Here is a 16,941-nt window from a genome sequence, read left to right as displayed (position 1 = left end):
ATCTCCACGATACAATCTATTGGGACATTTTCCAATAGTATAATTCCTACACTACCTTCATCCATTTTGCTATATAGGAGTATCACCTATACTATTTCCTCAATATTTTTCCTTGAATCTACTTTTTAAACATAGAAATTTTATCTGATAATATTACCATCTATGAAACTGATAAATGAATAAAAGCAACATACAATAATCCTAACAAACATTATATACCATTATTCTTCTGAACATTACATATATTAACTATTTACTATTAGTTACTATTAACTATTCTCTTAACAGGTCAATGAGATGTATACTACTGTTCATAGATGAAACTGAAGGAGAAGTTAAATCATGTACCCAATTTCATAGCACTAATTAATTGGCAGATCTGGGAGTCAGTTTGGCTCAAGTTCATATTCATAACCATTTTCTACTTTTATCTGACACATATTGAAATATGGTACCATTAAATCTATTTTTTTAATCTATTTTTAAAAATTTATTGTGTGTCTCCTAAAATTATCTCTTTGGGAAATATTACTGAGTGAACTTGTCAACTGCTCAGGCTCTACTGATGTCTTTCCCAGTTTCAAAACTGAATTTATGTGATACCTCGCTTTCTTATTAGATTTTGAATGTCTGGAAGTCTTGTGACATGCCTTTCTTGATGGGAGTTTGGCCATTAGCTACTCCAAATCATGTAGAAACACTTGTTAGAAAGAAAACCAGGAAATCCAGGAGAGCTCAAGAGAGGACAACGTTAAGAAAACACAAGCCAAAAAAAGAAAAAGCTGATAAAACTCCTGACTCTAATTCAAGCTCCCGACTAAACAAAAAAACTACTACTCTGAAAGGAGATACTGGTCCTTCATAGAATGGCTAGGGTCTTCAGGCCATCTACCTGCTTCTGTTTTATTTACAGTTTCCATCAGCTCACAGTCACCCTGATCTTCCAGTGGGTACCCAGCTTGCTCACAGACTCATCACACTGATGTCATTAGGGGAAAGTCATAATAGGGAATTAAGGACTTCATGTGATGTCACAGGAACTCTCTCCTTGAATTTACAAACACTGAACATCAAGAGAAATGTCCTGATCCCAAGAGCTAAGATAGTCCTCCTCTAAGTGCCATTTATCTGTATTACAGCACCCACCACAGTGTGTTATTGTCTTAATTTTTATAGTTGACTATCTCCCATTAAAAAAGTGAACTTCATAAAGGCAAAATAACCTTGTCTATTTGTTAACTATTGTATCCACAGCTTCTAAAAAGTCCTGGCACTTAATAGACCACTGTCTAATGAATGGAACTTAAGGCTTTCATATTTTGATTCATTTTAAAATTTAATACATCATTATCATTTTATATAATGTATACCATGGATGCCATACCTGACTGCATATCAGAATCATCTGGTACATGAATTTCAAAAATTAGTTTCCTACAACCCACTCCGGACCTACAGAGTTGTCAACATCCCAAAGATCATTGGAGGAGGTTCAATTAGAAGCTACATTTACTCACATAAAACAAATGTTATTACCCATGCTTTCTTTTAAGAAGGACGATGACCATTGCTTAGATTGTAGGTTCATTTCTGTATCTTTATTTTCAATATTTGAAGATATTCTATCTTCAGTATTCTTAGAAGTAGTAGTTTTTTCAACAATTCTTGAAGATATTTCCTTCCTAAATGTTAAAGTAAATAATGAAAAAATACTTTCTTGGTATTCATGGTTCTGTTTAAAGCTTCATATGCATTCAAACCCATATGTGCACGCATGCACACGCACCACAGACACACAATAAAAACAAAATATATCAACAACTAGCTAAAATATAATATCTTCTTTGTGGAAAAGCATTAAAAATAATTTTTATTGATGATTAAAATTCTATTTCTACTTGGTATTTATCATTGTATAATGATCCTTAAAATCTTTTCAGGGTTAACATAGAGCATATAAACAATCAATTATACGAATGTCTTTGGCACATCATTGTAATACGTTGGAATAAACTAGGAATACTAGCCTCGAGGGTTTTTTTTTAGGTTTAGGAACCAGTTCTTACCATTGCTAAATGCTACACTTATGGAAAGAGTCCAACAGTCATATTAACCCTTGGTCATAACAAAATAGCCTGTTTTTTCATTAAGTAGCTGAAATAAATATGGGTTAATTTTCTCTTTTAGCCTTTAAGCCTGAAACTTCATACCAGTAATAATGCATTAAGACAGAGGATTCTTGTGTGGTGCACTCTGTTTACAAAGAGAGGTAAGTACTCATGCTGGTGGAAAAATAACTCTCTTTTCTGTGGTCTTAAGATTCTTTTAATATGCCTCTACTTTGCATGTCAAGATATAAAAAGGTGTGAAGTATTTTTTCCCAGTTATGGTGGCTCTTTTTCCCATTGAAATATGAATCCAGAACATGAGTATAGTTAAGTCAGTGACCTTGTACAGTGATTTAGCAAACAGGCTGAACAGCTCGTTATAGTCCTAATATTATGAGAGGGAATGGAATCTTCACTTGCTTAATATATGCTGCTAAAGCAAAACTCCTCTCTAGTAATGAAAAAAATGCAAAACTGATTTACATTTGTTCTGCCTCTGCCCTCCTTGATTTTCTAATTGTGAAAAAAAAAAAAAACATCCAAGATGAAACTCTACATCTAAGAAGTTGAGAAGTCAGATAAGTTTTTAGTTTCAAGTGAGATTTCTGTTCTGCCAAAGCTTGCCACAAGTGATTATTAGAATTTATATGCTCTAATATTTAATCTAAATCTGGTCACTTTCTATAGTCTTTCTCATATATAGTTTCAAAGAATCACAGGTCCAAAGTCCAATCTCCTCTTCAACAATAATCTTTTGACTTCCATTTGAGAAAGTGACATTATTTATGGTAATAATACCTCTGAACATTTAAGAAAAATAGATAGTGTACTCTAAAAGATTTGTTTTAATTCAAATAGTTACAGTTGAGGAAAGATTCAAATTTTTACTTTAGGTAATATCCTTTGGAAATGGAAATCAGCTTCTTCTTACAGAGTCTGTCAAGGTAGATATCCTACTGAAACATATTTATGCCAGAGCATAAATAACCTAGATTTTTAGAACCGTTCCTTAGTATATTAAGAGCTTTAGGTATATTTATGAAATGGCCTCAAATTTCTATTGGAATTAATAATTTTTTCAGTAAGTTTAGATTTTAAACTTTGTTTTAAAAATTATTTAAACTTGTCAAACATGGGCTTAAAAATCAAAATTGATTAAAACTTACTTTTCTGAGAATGTCCTAGATACATTTAGAGAGACTTGTGTTGGTAAGGAACAAAGTTTGCTTGCCAATCTTGGTCTGCATCCAAAGAGGCATTTACTTAAAGTATAAAAATGGAAATTAAAAAAAAAACCTTGTCACTTTAGAAGAGATAAAACATATGATTATGGAAAACCCATAGACACAATTTTTTCAGTTGAATGCTGTGGACTTACTTCAGCCATTTCCCCCCCACATCTTCAAGTATGCTTGAAAGCTTGGCCCAAAACCCAAGAGATCAAAGATCCAAGATCTATCAAATTTCATCTAGCATTAACGATATATTTTACTTCTATCGCTGAAAATTGTTAATTAAGCGCAACTTGTTGGGTAGACAAAATCTTTCACACAGGAGATCCATGGGGAAAAGAGGAAATAATAAATGTGGGCTTTACAAGCACAGATATTTGAAACTCCTGGTTTATAAGTCCATATACTCCTTATGTGCCTCAGACTAGAATAAAGAAGCAGAGAAGATTAAGGCAAATCCACTCCCACTGCTTCACTTGACAGGAAACAACACAGGGAGGACAGAGGAGGAGGTACCGCCAGTAGTGGGTAGAGAGTGGAATGAAAAACTATACTGAAAAAATTCATCAACTTGCCAGGTCACAGGGCTCCTTAAGCACAGGTCCTCCATGATTTTCTACTTTCCTACTTGATCATTTTTTTCCAGGATTGGCCCTGTGTACCTTGAACTCTGGGTAAAGTACCTAGATTGAAGTCACATACCTGTGAGATTTATGGGCTACACTAACCATTCCTCCTCCTCCCTCACTCCAAACAACCAAAACAAACCAAACCCAAACTCAGCTGAAGGGAAACTGATCTTTTTGTCCTTGCAAAAATTAGTTTGAGAAGATGCAATTATTAATGAGACCAAGAGAACAAATTATCACTCTGCTTTCCTATTTTGGCCCAGGCTGCATTTGATTTAACCTTGGAGTTTAACTCAGGATGTAGATTACCCCTTCCTTCAGTTCCAACACTGCTTATCACAATCTATGAACATCGATGTTCACAGACACAATAGTAATTTATTTCCATTAATGACTTATTATTTTTTTAAAGATTTATTTATTTAATTATCATTTATGATAGAGAGAGAGAGAGGGGGAGAGAGGCAGAGACACAGGAGGAGGGAAAAGCAGGCTCCATGCCGGGAGCCCGATGTGGGACTGGATCCTGGGACTCCAGGATCGCGCCCTGGGCCAAAGGCAGGCACCAAACCGCGGAGCCACCCAGGGATCCCCTAATGACTTATTATTATTATTGAAAGTAACATCATACTTCCTTCAAAGACAACTAAAATTTTCTTACATTTTTAAAATTTAAATGTTTCAACCATGTAATTGGATATAGATACATATTTACAGATTAATATATTTAACGGGGCATTTGTTTTTTCTGATTATCTAGAACACTTAACCTGAAATAAACAGATTTCTTGTCTTTGATCAGTTACACATTCTCTTTAATATAAAAATATGTATTTAATATATAATTTACAACAAAAGGCAAGTTAATTTTATTTTTTAGTTTTTTTTTTAAGATTTTATTTTATTTACTCATGAGAGACACAAAGAGAGAGGCAGAGACATAGGCAGAAGGAGAAGCAGGCTCCTCGCAGGGAGCCTGATGCAGGACTGGATCCCAGGACCCTGGGAGCATGCCCTAAGCCGAAGGCTGAGGCTCAACCGTTGAGCTACTCAGGCATCCCACAAATCTGTACCTTTAATGTATTGGCTTGATTGTTCTCTCAGTTTCATTAACTCCAGGTATAATTCATTATTTTCCTTATTCAGTCTTGCATTTTCAAGTTTATAAGGTCCCAAAACAAAATCAAAATTGGCACTTTTTCTGCTTTCACAGTAGATAATTTTGATTTCTGAAGACTTTGTTGTATGAACTAGGTCACTGAAAAGTTTTTCTACCAATGGTAAACACTCCACTGTCAGAGTCTGGCGGTATCCCAACTGATCCAATCTTTTTCTAATATTAATATATTTTCTTTCTGCAGCTGTAGTTATCTCGTCTTCCAAAACTAGTTCTATTCACTCCCTGAAATTAAAGTCCCACAGCTCCTGCTGCTGCTCTTTCCCCCTGTGGCCACATCGCCCCTCAGACCTCACCTCCGCCCTGGCTGGTCTAATTTTTAGCTTTGACAGTATGAAAATTCAAAAATAAATTGCATAAGGTAAAAAATTTCCAAGCCAATTTTATCCAGAATAAACCAAAATAATATGTTTGGCACCATTCTACCAATCTATCAATACTCATCTCTATGAATGTGTTTTATGATAAATTCTCAAAGCGTAATTTTTCATGGAATTTATAATTTTTTTTCCTCAGGAGGTAGGAGATGATAATATTAGGAAAGGTTTTGATGAATTATCAGAATCAGAGCCTTGAATAAATCAATATTTAGCTACCATATTAAAACTGGACCATGATTCTTTTTAACACTAGTCCCCTTCAACTAATTGGGGTGATTAGTTTCCTTTACTTAGTAGTAATGATTCATTTCATAGTAAATAAAGAACCTTTAATTTTCAAGTAAATATTCGTTTAAAGGGATATTCTGAAAGAAACAAGAAGTATCAAAAGGAAATAGGAATGAGCAATGAAAGTTATATAAGTAAAATACAGACTACTTGGTATTTAAGCATTTAAAAAGTAGAAGTGGCTATTATCTATACCTTTATATTTTTATCAAAATTCATTTTTCATTTTAAATGTTCTTTTTATCTAAGTAACAATTGCTTTGATTGAAGCAAAAGCTAAAGTGCTAATCCATGCGTTTCTGGCCTTTCAAATTTAATTGGGTGACAAATGATTGCATTATGTAGTTCTAATTGCTTAAGAGGCATGTGATAGATCAGCTGCACAACCAGAGACATCTTCTTACTCTGACATTGCTTCATTTGGTTCAACCATCACTTTTTCTGAAAGAGAAGAAAAAAACCCAACTCAGTATTTTATCTGTAGTGATGTTGTTAACAGAAATTTCTGATCAGCAAATACACTTAAGCATTTTTTGAATGACAAGTAATATAATAAAGGATTTAACTGCTAAGACCTCACATTCAGTCACTCCAGTAGACTATCTTCTTAATATTTAGGACAAAATGATGATGAAACATTCTTTTTAAGTAATGAATCATTTACCCTTTGGGTCAAACACTAGCAATCTGCATTTGGTACCTAAAATAAAAGCAAAAATAAAAACTATATTTTGGTACCTAAAATAAAAGCAAAAATAAAAACTAGCATTATTATTTTAGTTTGAGGTATTTGAAATAATTTATGCATAGCCTTTATATAAATATTTCTATTATTTAGGCTGAAATGGTAATTTTATGCTAAAGCCAATTATTTGAAAACTATGTAAATTGATGGTAAAAGAGATCTAAAGCATCCTAAAAATAGTTTACATAGTCTTATCTTTACAATATGTCTTGTCTAGATAATTCTTGCAAAAAACAAAATATTAACTTTCTAAGTCTTTAAATATTGTATAAATTTAGACTATAAATAAAATAATGCAGAATTCTGTCAGAAGGATATCAAATATTTTGGTTTTTTTATTTAGTAATGTCGCTTCCATCCTAACTGAAAAATCTCCTTCTTTTGGATTATGAAATTGTTTTTAAAAAGGTCTAGAGAAATTAACCCTTCCTCTTCTTCCCATTTTTACCTTGGAGCTTATGTAAAAAGAGCTATAGGAATAATTTTGCATGTTAGAAAAGTGATATATTAAGTTAGCCTCTAATTCTCTGTTTCTGTGTGGTTTTACATAACTTGGACTCTAGATTCAGATCCAAATACAATCAACAGTAGGTTCAGGACTCCCCTTTCTTACTGAGCTGACCCTAGAAATCATAAATTCAGCTTGGCTCATGTATACAGGACCACTTTTCATCCCTACTTTAACAAAATAAAACGATATAAACAAAACTATCTGCCACATTCCAGTTCATCAGTGTGAAAAACAGTGTACTTGAGCCTGAACAAGAGATTTTTCCATGGTATTTCAAGATAAGAGTATTTTAAATAAAATGTTATTCCAATAAATACATTTAGAAATTAACCTTTGATTTTCTTCAAAACTAACATTTTAAAATACAATTCTTACAAGTTCCCCTGTGTACTTATTAATACTTACAAATTATAATGTTTTCTTTGTGAATGTTTACCTTTCTTACTTAGATTACCCTATATAGATTTTCTGGTAACTTAGCCCTTTATATATTTGGGTAAATTTAATTTTAATTGTAAAGAGAAAAATCAACTTTTAAGGGTTTTTAAGTATGATAGAGACTACAATTACATTTTTCATAAATAACAATTCACTTGCCCTCCCCTCCCTCAACACTTGCTGTCTCCACATCCCAAACAAGACTTTAAAAATTAGTAGTAGTACATTTTAGGGATTTCTGGAATACTAAATTCAGGGCCAGAACTGTGGACAATAAAAGAGAAGCTTCTATTTTGTATTAATTTTTTCTCTTTTTAAATCTCCCTTGTACTGATTTGCACTCTGGAATAAAGCACTTGGTATGTAAACATTTGCCTCAGGCTTTGTTTTCTGGGGAATCCTCATCAAACCAGATATTATATATGTTATTAACCTGATTATCCCTCTGAGAAATTCAGAGAGAGCTAAAAGTCCATCAAAAAAGCAAGGCATCTTTTTTGGGAAAATCAGTTACAGAAGGCCAGGAGTGCCTGGGTGGCTCAGTTGGTTAAGCATCTGTCTCTTGATTTCAGGTCAGGACCTCAGGGTCAGGAGATGGAGCCCAGTAGTGTCCTCTGGGCACTCAGAATGGAGTCTATTTGAGATTCTCTCTTCCTCTCCTCTGTTCTCCCCAATCCCCACCCACCCCACCCCTGCCATGAGCACTCTTTCCCTCTAAATAAATAAATATAAATAAAATCTTAAAAACAACAGTTTCAGAAGACCAAACTCTAGGATAAATGCCGTACTTCTCTAGGCAGTAGAGTGCAAAAGTGGAAACAATGCAATAATGAACCAAATAGGGCTCTAACAAAAGAAATCCAAGATGACCTGTCCTGAGAGGTACTTTTCACAGATTTCCACAATCCTGTGGATACCCATATGTCTGAGGAGACATCCCCTTTATATGTATATTCTCCCTTTTCTAGCTCTAGGATCTTTACAAATTGCTACATTCTACCCTTTACCTGGATGAAACATCAGTACATAAAATTCTCCCATTTTCTTCTGGCAAAAGAAAAACCTAGAATGGGCATATCCCAGCCTTTGATGGAAACACAGGCTCTGCTAGGTCTGGATTTATCACTACCTAGAAAATGTCCATTTAATATCCTTTCATAAAATTGAATTCTGTGGGGCAGGGGCAGTACAGAGTTATACTCAAGAGTCAGGGCTCTTTAGTGAAAGAGATTGGATTCATGTGGCTCAGTCCTACCACTTCCCATGTAAGCTTCAGTAGGTCACTTAACTTCTTCCAAGTTTGCTATATTCCCCTAGGTATGATTTCTACAAGTACCCCTAGAATATGATATCATTCTACCTGCTATGAGAAGCAAGAGTCAAGCTTCACGATGAAGGTGACGGTGACATTCTGTTGGGTAGGCACCCAACAGATGGGGACAAACAGTCTAGCAAGGTCTTAGAAAATGGATAGAGCTGGATATATATAATGGAAGCAAACTTGTTAAGTCATAATTATCATGTGCAAAGGATCTGGGGTTTCAACCAGTAGTCAAAGGAAAGCAAACCAAGGCTCTGAAGAACAATCATAATATTAGTTCTATCTTAGAAAAGAAATTCTGAAACAAAAAAGAAAAAGAAAAAGAAAAAAAAAAAGAAATTCTGTGGAGGGCAAACCTGAGAGAAAAGGGAAGGTAGGGAAACCAGTTACAAGGCCACTGCAATAATCCAGAGCAAGGGCTGCCAAACTATAGCCATGAGTCAAATGAGTCAAATATGACTCATTGCCTACTTTTATTTTTTTTATTTTTTATTTTTTTCAAGAGTTGGATTCTCTTTTTTTTTTTTTTAATTTTTTTTTTAATTTTTTTTTAAATTTATTTATGATAGTCACAGAGAGAGAGAGAGAGGCAGAGACACAGGCGGAGGGAGAAGCAGGCTCCATGCACCGGGAGCCTGATGTGGGATTCGATCCCGGGTCTCCAGGATCGCGCCCTGGGCCAAAGGCAGGCGCCAAACCGCTGCGCCACCCAGGGATCCCCATTGCCTACTTTTATAAATGAAATTTTATTGAAATACAGACATGCTTGTTTATTTGTACATTGTCAATGGCAGCTTTCAGGCTACAACGACATTGTTGAATGGTTTCAACAAAGACTGTATGGCCTACAAAGCCTAAAATACATATTATCTGGCCCTTTATAGAAAAAATTTGCCAAACCCTAGTCCAGGGAAAAAAGATGATGTACAAAGCCAGAAAGGTACCCTTGGGAAGGTACCCAAAAGAGAGGTAAAACTAAGACTTAGTAGACATAGAAGTGAGGGAGAAGAAAAGAGTTAATGGTTCTAATGTGGATGACTAGGATGAATGGACCAGTGAAGGAACATTCTTGGGGGGTGGATAATGAATTTGTTTGGGGGAAATTCTGAGTTATAGATGTCTGTACATCATCTGAAGTCAAGTGCTCTTCAATTCTATTAAAGAGAGTTACAACTCAAGAGAAAAGATGATGTGTGGGATAGCTGGGAACAAGTGGGAATGGATGGCATGGCCCACGTAGAATAAGACAAGGCCAAAGATAAAATCCTGGGAAATACCAATATTTAATAAGCGGAGTAAAAGAATTAGTCAAGGAAATGCCCAAAAGCAATATGTAGACAGATAACTACAGAATGGTGGAATGATTACATTACCAGGATAGAAGTTTCTGGAGAGCACAAACTGGTTCTTTCATGAGTGTGGGTCACATTCCATTTTAAAGGCACCCAGATATTGAGTGAATGAATAAAACCATTGGAATGATATAAGTAACTTACTTGGCTTAGAATGCTCTTATTATTAAAAAGAAAGGCCCATAGAATTAGGGGGGATGATTCTGAGAAGAGTTTGGGGGAAAGCAGATATAGATTTATTTTTATTAAGAAAAAAATACTGAATGACTGATAGAGAAAGATAGGTAGTATTAATTGGAAGATAACTGTATCCCATTAAATAAATATATAAAATCTACATGACAAAGTGATTTATATAGGCATAATTATGTGATCATATGTTTGAAAATATTCTATTTTGCAAATTAAAATGTACTTTGGGGGTCAGGGTGGGGGGTCATTACGGGTTCATTTCTAATAGAAAGGGCTTCGTTCTTCGTTTCTTAGCTATATTAGTAAGGCTAATAGATATTAATTCTTAGTTTAAGTTACAGAAACTATACTCAAGTTAACTTAGGCAAAAGAAGAAGTGTTGGCTCATAGAATCCAAGTGTTAAATACCCAACTGTGTCAGAACACTAGATACAGCTGTGTTCAAGGGGCATGGGGGCTTCCCTTGTTCATTTTGGCTTCTCCCTGCAGGTGGGCCTCATTCTTCCCTCTCGTTGCAGAAAGATTTTTCCACATGTGGTACAAAACAGGAGTTTTATGTGATATAGTTGTAGGCTTTTGGAAAAACTGACTCAACAAAACCTCAGTCAAAGGCCCAATTAGTTCAGCTAAGGTTTTTTTGGGTACAAAGCACAGAAAAATTCAAGTACCACATACACTGGTGCTCGATAAATATTTGTTAGATAGGAAGGAAGAAAGCAAAAGAAAGTGTTTATGGGGGGTAGCCCCGGGTGGCTCAGCGGTTTAACACCACCTTCAGCCCAGGGTGTGATCCTGGAGACCCCGGATCAAGTCCCACCTTGTGGTCCCTGCATGGAGCCTGCTTCTCCCTCTGCCTCTCTGTGTGTGTGTCTCTCATGAATAAATAAATACAATCTTAAAAAAAAAAGAAATTTTTTAATATTTTATTTTAAGGTTTTTATTTATTCATGAGAGAGAGAGAGAAAAGAGAGAGAAAGAGAGAGAGAGAGGCAGAGACACAGGCAGAGGGAGAAGCAGGCTCTATGCAGGGAGCCCAACGTGGGACTCGATTCCGGGTCTCCAGGATCAGGCCCTGGGCTGAAGGTGGCACTAAACCGCTAAGCCACCCCGGCTGCCCCAAAAGAAAGTATTAAACTAGATCTTTGCTAGCCAATATGGTAGCCATAGACACATGTAGCTGTTGAACACCTGAAATGTGACTGGTTCCATTTAAGACATGCACACCAGATTATAAGGACTTAGTACTAAAAAAAGAACATAAAACATCCATTCCCTTATTCTTCTAGGTAAATATTCACTAACCAGCCAATAGGGCCAGATAGTTTTTATTTGGATTCTATAGGACTTAAAAAACCTTCCATAAAATGAGTTACCAGCATTCAAAATTCAGATTTCACAAAATTCTCATTTTGGGTTTCTCTTGTAATATTGGAAGATGTATACATTTTCCACTACCCCATCTGTGCAATTATTTTATCCTTTGGGGCTGTTTGTCTTTATAAGCCACCTAGTATTTTAATAGGCAAAGAATGAATTAGTTACATGCTCAGGCCCTGCAACGGTGACGAGAAGACAGAGCTAATTAAGCACCATCCTCCATCCCAGGGGAGCCTGGTGTGGGCACAAGAGGATTTGGGGGCAATCTTCATTGCATAGTCTCAAATGTGTATAAAAATGGTTTCAATGATCATCTATAATTTACATTCATATTTTAAAAAGACCACATATAGGGGTGCCTGGGTGGCTCAGATGGTTAGGTGACTGCCTTCAGCTCAGGTGGTGATCTCCAAGTCCTGGGATAGAGCCCTGTGTTGGGCTCCCAGCTCAGCGGGGAGTCTGCTGCTCCCTCTGCCTCTCCCCCTGCCTGTGCTTTCTCTCTCTCTCTCTCTCTCTCTTTCTCTCTCTCTCATGAATAAAATATCTTTTAAAAAAAGTGACTACATACAAATTTTATATATTTCCTTACAGCATAATGTCGAGCTAGGAGCCCAGACTGCTGAATCAGATTGTCTATGTTCAAATCTCAGCAAATTGTTAGTGAATTCAAGCCAGGTCCTTAACCTCTGATTCAATTTCCTCAACTATAAAATGAGGACAAAAATACGACCTACCTCATAGAGTTATTGTGAAGATTAATATAAATAGCCAATAATAAATAATAGCACCTATCTCCCACTACAATTATAATTGCTACAACTCCTCCTCCTCCTATTACCTATTATTACCTACCACCAAGCAAGAACACTGCTGAAGGTGAACTCTAAGAAAAGCCAGTTCTGAGTGCACACCTGAGATTGAATGGAGCCATGGGGGGGGGGGGGGGGGGACACTGAACATTTAGCTCAAATGGTGGTGGTGGAGAGGTGGTCAGGAAGCTCTAGAATTCTGGAGTAGTGCAATGGGATCCCTAAAGGTGTTGGAATTCACCTCTGGAAAAAATCTTAACTTTGTTTTCCTGAGATTAAAAGTAAATAAATTAGGTGGATTTGGGGATCACTGCATTTGGTTTTTAGGAGAATGAAACAAAAGACATTTTCAATGTCTTTTTCAGATTTATTTTTAAAAAGCCACATCCAGCGGATCCCTGGGTGGCTCAGCGGTTTAGCGCCTGCCTTCTGCCCAGGGTGTGATCCCGGAGTCCTGGGATCGAATCCCACACTGGGCTCCCTGCATGGAGCCTGCTTCTTCCTCCTCCTCTCTGTGTCTCTCATGAATAAATAAATAAAATCTTAAAAAAAAAAAAAGCCACACCCAGGGGTCTCTTGGGGGTAAGCACATATCGGTCCAATTCACCCAATGCCCTCTGGAAAATCAAATGATAAATTTATAATCATGCCCTGTGTTAATTTAAGTGCCACAGCTGCGCAGTGCAGAGTAGTCTGAGTAATCAAAGGCCATATATCTTGATTTTGGAAATCTCAAGTCAATTTTGTCACCTCACACAAGGCTGAAGACTGGACCTTAGAAGTGATCCACTGTTGGGCCCTCGTTTCACATAAGATGAAAAGGAGGCCATGGGAGGCTCAATGATTTGTCCAAATTCCACAAGAATTCTTTGTGGCCAAGTTATGTCTAGCAAATAATGACAATATTAAGTACAGTCAGTGAACGCTGGCTCCTACTGGTCATTAAGCTGTTGCCCAAAAAAGAAGAAAAAAACAGATAAAAGAAAAAAAAAGTTTGCGTGTGTGTGTGTGTGTGTGTGTTAAAGGAGGTAGGTGTAGGGGGCAAGGATGGAGAGAAGTAGCTGGAAGCTCTGCGATGCAACAAAGCTAATTTCACTGTTTTGGGGGAGGAGCGTGAGGCACTTGGCGCAGCCGAAAGGGCAAGTCAGAGAATGTGGTGTAGACCAGCTGTCAACTGCCCAGCCCGGGCGCCCGGGCGGCTCAGTGGCTGAGCGTCTGCCTTCCGCTCAGGTCGTGATCCCGAGGTCACGGGATCGAGTCCCGCATCGGGCTCCCCGCAGGGAGCCGGCTTCTCCCTCTGCCTGGGTCTCTCAAGAATAAATAAAATCTTAAAAAAAAAAAAAACCCGAAAACAAAGCCAGCCACCCCAGAACTGCTCAGTTATCACTCACCCCCGCGTAGACACAGACGCTATATCCCCTCCCGAGGGCCCGCCCACAGCCGGAGGAGGCAGCCACGCTGGAGGCGCACCCCCGCCGCGCCGGTCCTACCTTGCCGCGCGCCGCTCGGGCAGCCGCGGAGCTCCGGGGCCCGCACCTGGAGGGCGCGGACAGGTGTGCGAGTTCACGGCGCGGGGCCGGGTCTGCACGCGAGGGTGGGGAGAGGCGACCCGCAGCCGCCGCGGGGCCTCTCACACCGCTGGGCCGCAGGGCGCACACTCGCGCGGGGTTCCGGGCGGGGCGCCCTGGACGCAGCGTCGCCACGGAGACGGGCCGGCGGGCGGCGGGAGCCGGGGCGGCAGCGGGGGGCCGAGGCGGAGCGCGGAGGGCGGAGGCGGGGCGAGCTGCGAGAGCCGCTGAGGGGCGGGGAGAAGGCGGGACGCGCCGGGGCAGCGGGGGCGGGCGCCGGGCGCGGGGTAGCGGCCGCGCGGAGCCTCCCGGCGGGCTGTGAGGAAAGCCTGAGGAGGCGGGGCAAGTTCCGGGCCGGGCGGAGGGGGCGGGGCCGGGGGCGGAGCGGGGGCGGAGCAGGCCTGGGGAGTCCGGAGGGGGCGGGGCCGGGGCGGGCCGGGGGCGGGGCCGGGGGCGGAGCAGGCCCCGGGAGCCACGGCAGGGGCGGGGGCTGTGGGCGTGGCGGGGGCGTGGCAGGCCCGGCGAGCCCCGGAGGGGGCGGGGCGAGAGGCCGGGCTCGGGGGCGCCGGCAGTTCCGCGGCGCCGCACGTCGGGGGCGCGCGCGCCGGTTCCTCGGCGAAGGGAAGGAAGGAGGGCGCCCGGGACGCCGTCGTCGGTTCCGGATCCTGCTCTGGGGGGCACCGAGGACAGGGCGGGGTGGCCTCGCTCCTGTTTTAAACTTGTGGAGTGAAGGAGTCTCGAGTTGGGAGACAGAAGCTTATCTCTGGATGCGGATAAACAAACGTCGCCTGCGGCACTTTATCCACAACTTGAGGTCGCCCGAGAAAATTACGGATTTCCCCAGAAACCGAGTTTCATATCCCAAGTCCTGGGATATGAAACGGACCTCGGCCAGTGGGAGGTTTTGGTCACAAAAGGGGGTGAGGGAACGCTTCTCTTAGAAAATTCTAATTGTACCGCAAGCTTGGCTTCCAGGAAAGAATTTGTTGCTTTTTGTTGCTTGGGATCAGGAAGTGTCCGATGGGCTTGTTGCTAGGCAACAGGTTCTGAAGGATGCCCGTTTGTGGGAATCCAATCTGGACTCGAATTTCACTAAGTAGCCACATGATATGAGGTATAATCGCTGTATAACCTCTGGGGTTAGGTACCTTCTCGGGAATATGTACTTTGGTAGATGATTGTTTGCTTCAAACAACAAAATATAAAACAAAACATCTGGCGTTTAAAAGATGTTTCAGGGCAGCCCGGGTGGCCCAGCGGTTAGCGCCGCCTTCAGCCCAGGGCGTGACCTTGGAGACCCAGGATCGAGCCCCACGTCGGGTCCCTGTGTGGTGCCTGTTTCTCCCTCTGCCTGTGTCTCTGCCTCCCTCTTTCTCTCTGTGTCCCTCATGAATAAATAAATATAATCTTTGAAAAAATGTTTTAAAAAACAAAAAGTGCTTCAGAAATGGTAGATTTTTATCATCCTCATCAAAATAGAACCACTAGGACAATTTCAGGAACCAAGGGTACATAGAGATTCAGTTATATTTATCTTAATCATCTGTCCATGTTCACTCAATCTCCTTGGATTCCTGGATGGAGGGAAGGAGGCAAAAAAAAAAAAAAAAAAAAGAAGCCAGAATGGAAGTTTTTTTTTTAAAGAACTCAATGAGTTATTGACAAATACCCAGTTTGATAAGGACATAGAAAATCACTATCTTCACTATTAGAGGAGCGCCGTTATATAGCTGATGTTTTAAGTTTGAAGACTTTTCATTCAATCAAGACAAAGGGAAATTCATTATATTTTTCTATCAATACCTTTAAAAATTAGTTTTGATGAATTGCTTAGTATTGATAGATGAGGGGATCCGTGGGGGGCTCAGCGGTTTAGCGCCACTTTCTGCCCAGGACGTGATCCTGGAGACCTGGGATCAAGTCCCATAACAGGCTCCTGCATGGAGCCTGCTTCTCCCTCTGTATCTCAGCCTCTCTCTCTCTCTGTGTCTCTCATGAATAAATAAATTAAATATTAAAAAAAAACAAAATAAAAAAAATAAGATAGATGAGTAATGTCTGTAAATATTTTCTCCCCAAGGACGATGAGTTAGACAGATCTGGCTTCCATCTTGGGCCTCAGGGTCTTCATTTTCAAAATGGAAATAATAACCCTACTTGCCCTGGTAGCTTAGAATATGAAATAAGAGAAAATAAGCCTCTGATAGAGTATGGCACATGACAATTGATTAATAAATCTTAGCTATTTTTCTTCTACTGTGGTGGTATGATATGAATAAAAGTACCTATTTACAGGATAAGTGTAAGGATTAAAGGTCATTCAAGTAAAGCGTCTATTTGAACCCATGATGGTTATTTTATTTCTCTCTGATGAAAAATATCACATCTCATCCTTTCAAAACTTCAGAAATAATTCACCTCCCTCTATAACCTTTGTGTAGATGTTATCATTGGTGTAATACTCAAAAGTAGAGCATAGTTTAGTTCTGGCTCCTGCATTCAGGCCACTGAATAAGTTATCCAAAGGATCTGTGCAGTGAGGATTTGTTCTAACAAAGTGAAGGGACAAAGTCAAACACCCATACAAATACTGAACCATCCCATAACAACTATCTCTTATTATACTCCATGTTTTTAATTTTTTTTACACTCCATGTAAATCTCTCCATCTCTTTTTAATACATTTTTATTACAGATCAGAATGTTAGCAGAACATCATAAAAATGTTTGACATTTGTTTTTCTGATTACAAAAGTAATACATGTTCATGATTGAAAATTTGCAACATACAGAGAGGCACAAAGAAAAAAACAA

At 39.3% G+C, this 16,941-nt stretch overlaps 1 protein-coding gene across 4 annotated transcripts in view; it reads right to left on the bottom strand.

The window, feature by feature from the left end:
- Window positions 1–14,330, bottom strand: part of ERICH2 (glutamate rich 2) — a 38,441-nt gene extending 24,111 nt beyond the window's left edge. Inside the window, exons 1-4 of one of the 4 annotated variants that reach the window (XM_025994071.2) lie at window positions 14,050–14,330; window positions 6,219–6,255; window positions 3,275–3,370; window positions 1,537–1,682 (exon numbers count right to left, since the gene is read on the bottom strand). In XM_025994071.2, the coding sequence (XP_025849856.1) occupies window positions 1,537–1,682; window positions 3,275–3,370; window positions 6,219–6,247 (271 nt within the window). In that variant the 5' untranslated portion in view covers window positions 6,248–6,255; window positions 14,050–14,330. Of the gene's footprint in view, window positions 1–1,536; window positions 1,683–3,274; window positions 3,371–6,009; window positions 6,256–14,049 lie in introns of those variants that run through there. The other 3 variants (XM_025994073.2, XM_025994072.2, XM_072751864.1) reach the window with 3 other exon arrangements.
- Between the last annotated feature and the right edge of the window lie 2,611 nt (window positions 14,331–16,941).

This window comes from Vulpes vulpes, chromosome 3 (genome assembly GCF_048418805.1).
Source record: "Vulpes vulpes isolate BD-2025 chromosome 3, VulVul3, whole genome shotgun sequence".
NCBI lineage: Eukaryota > Metazoa > Chordata > Mammalia > Carnivora > Canidae > Vulpes > Vulpes vulpes.
Note: the sequence above shows the minus strand (reverse complement) of the source record. Positions and strands in the feature narration are given on the sequence as shown.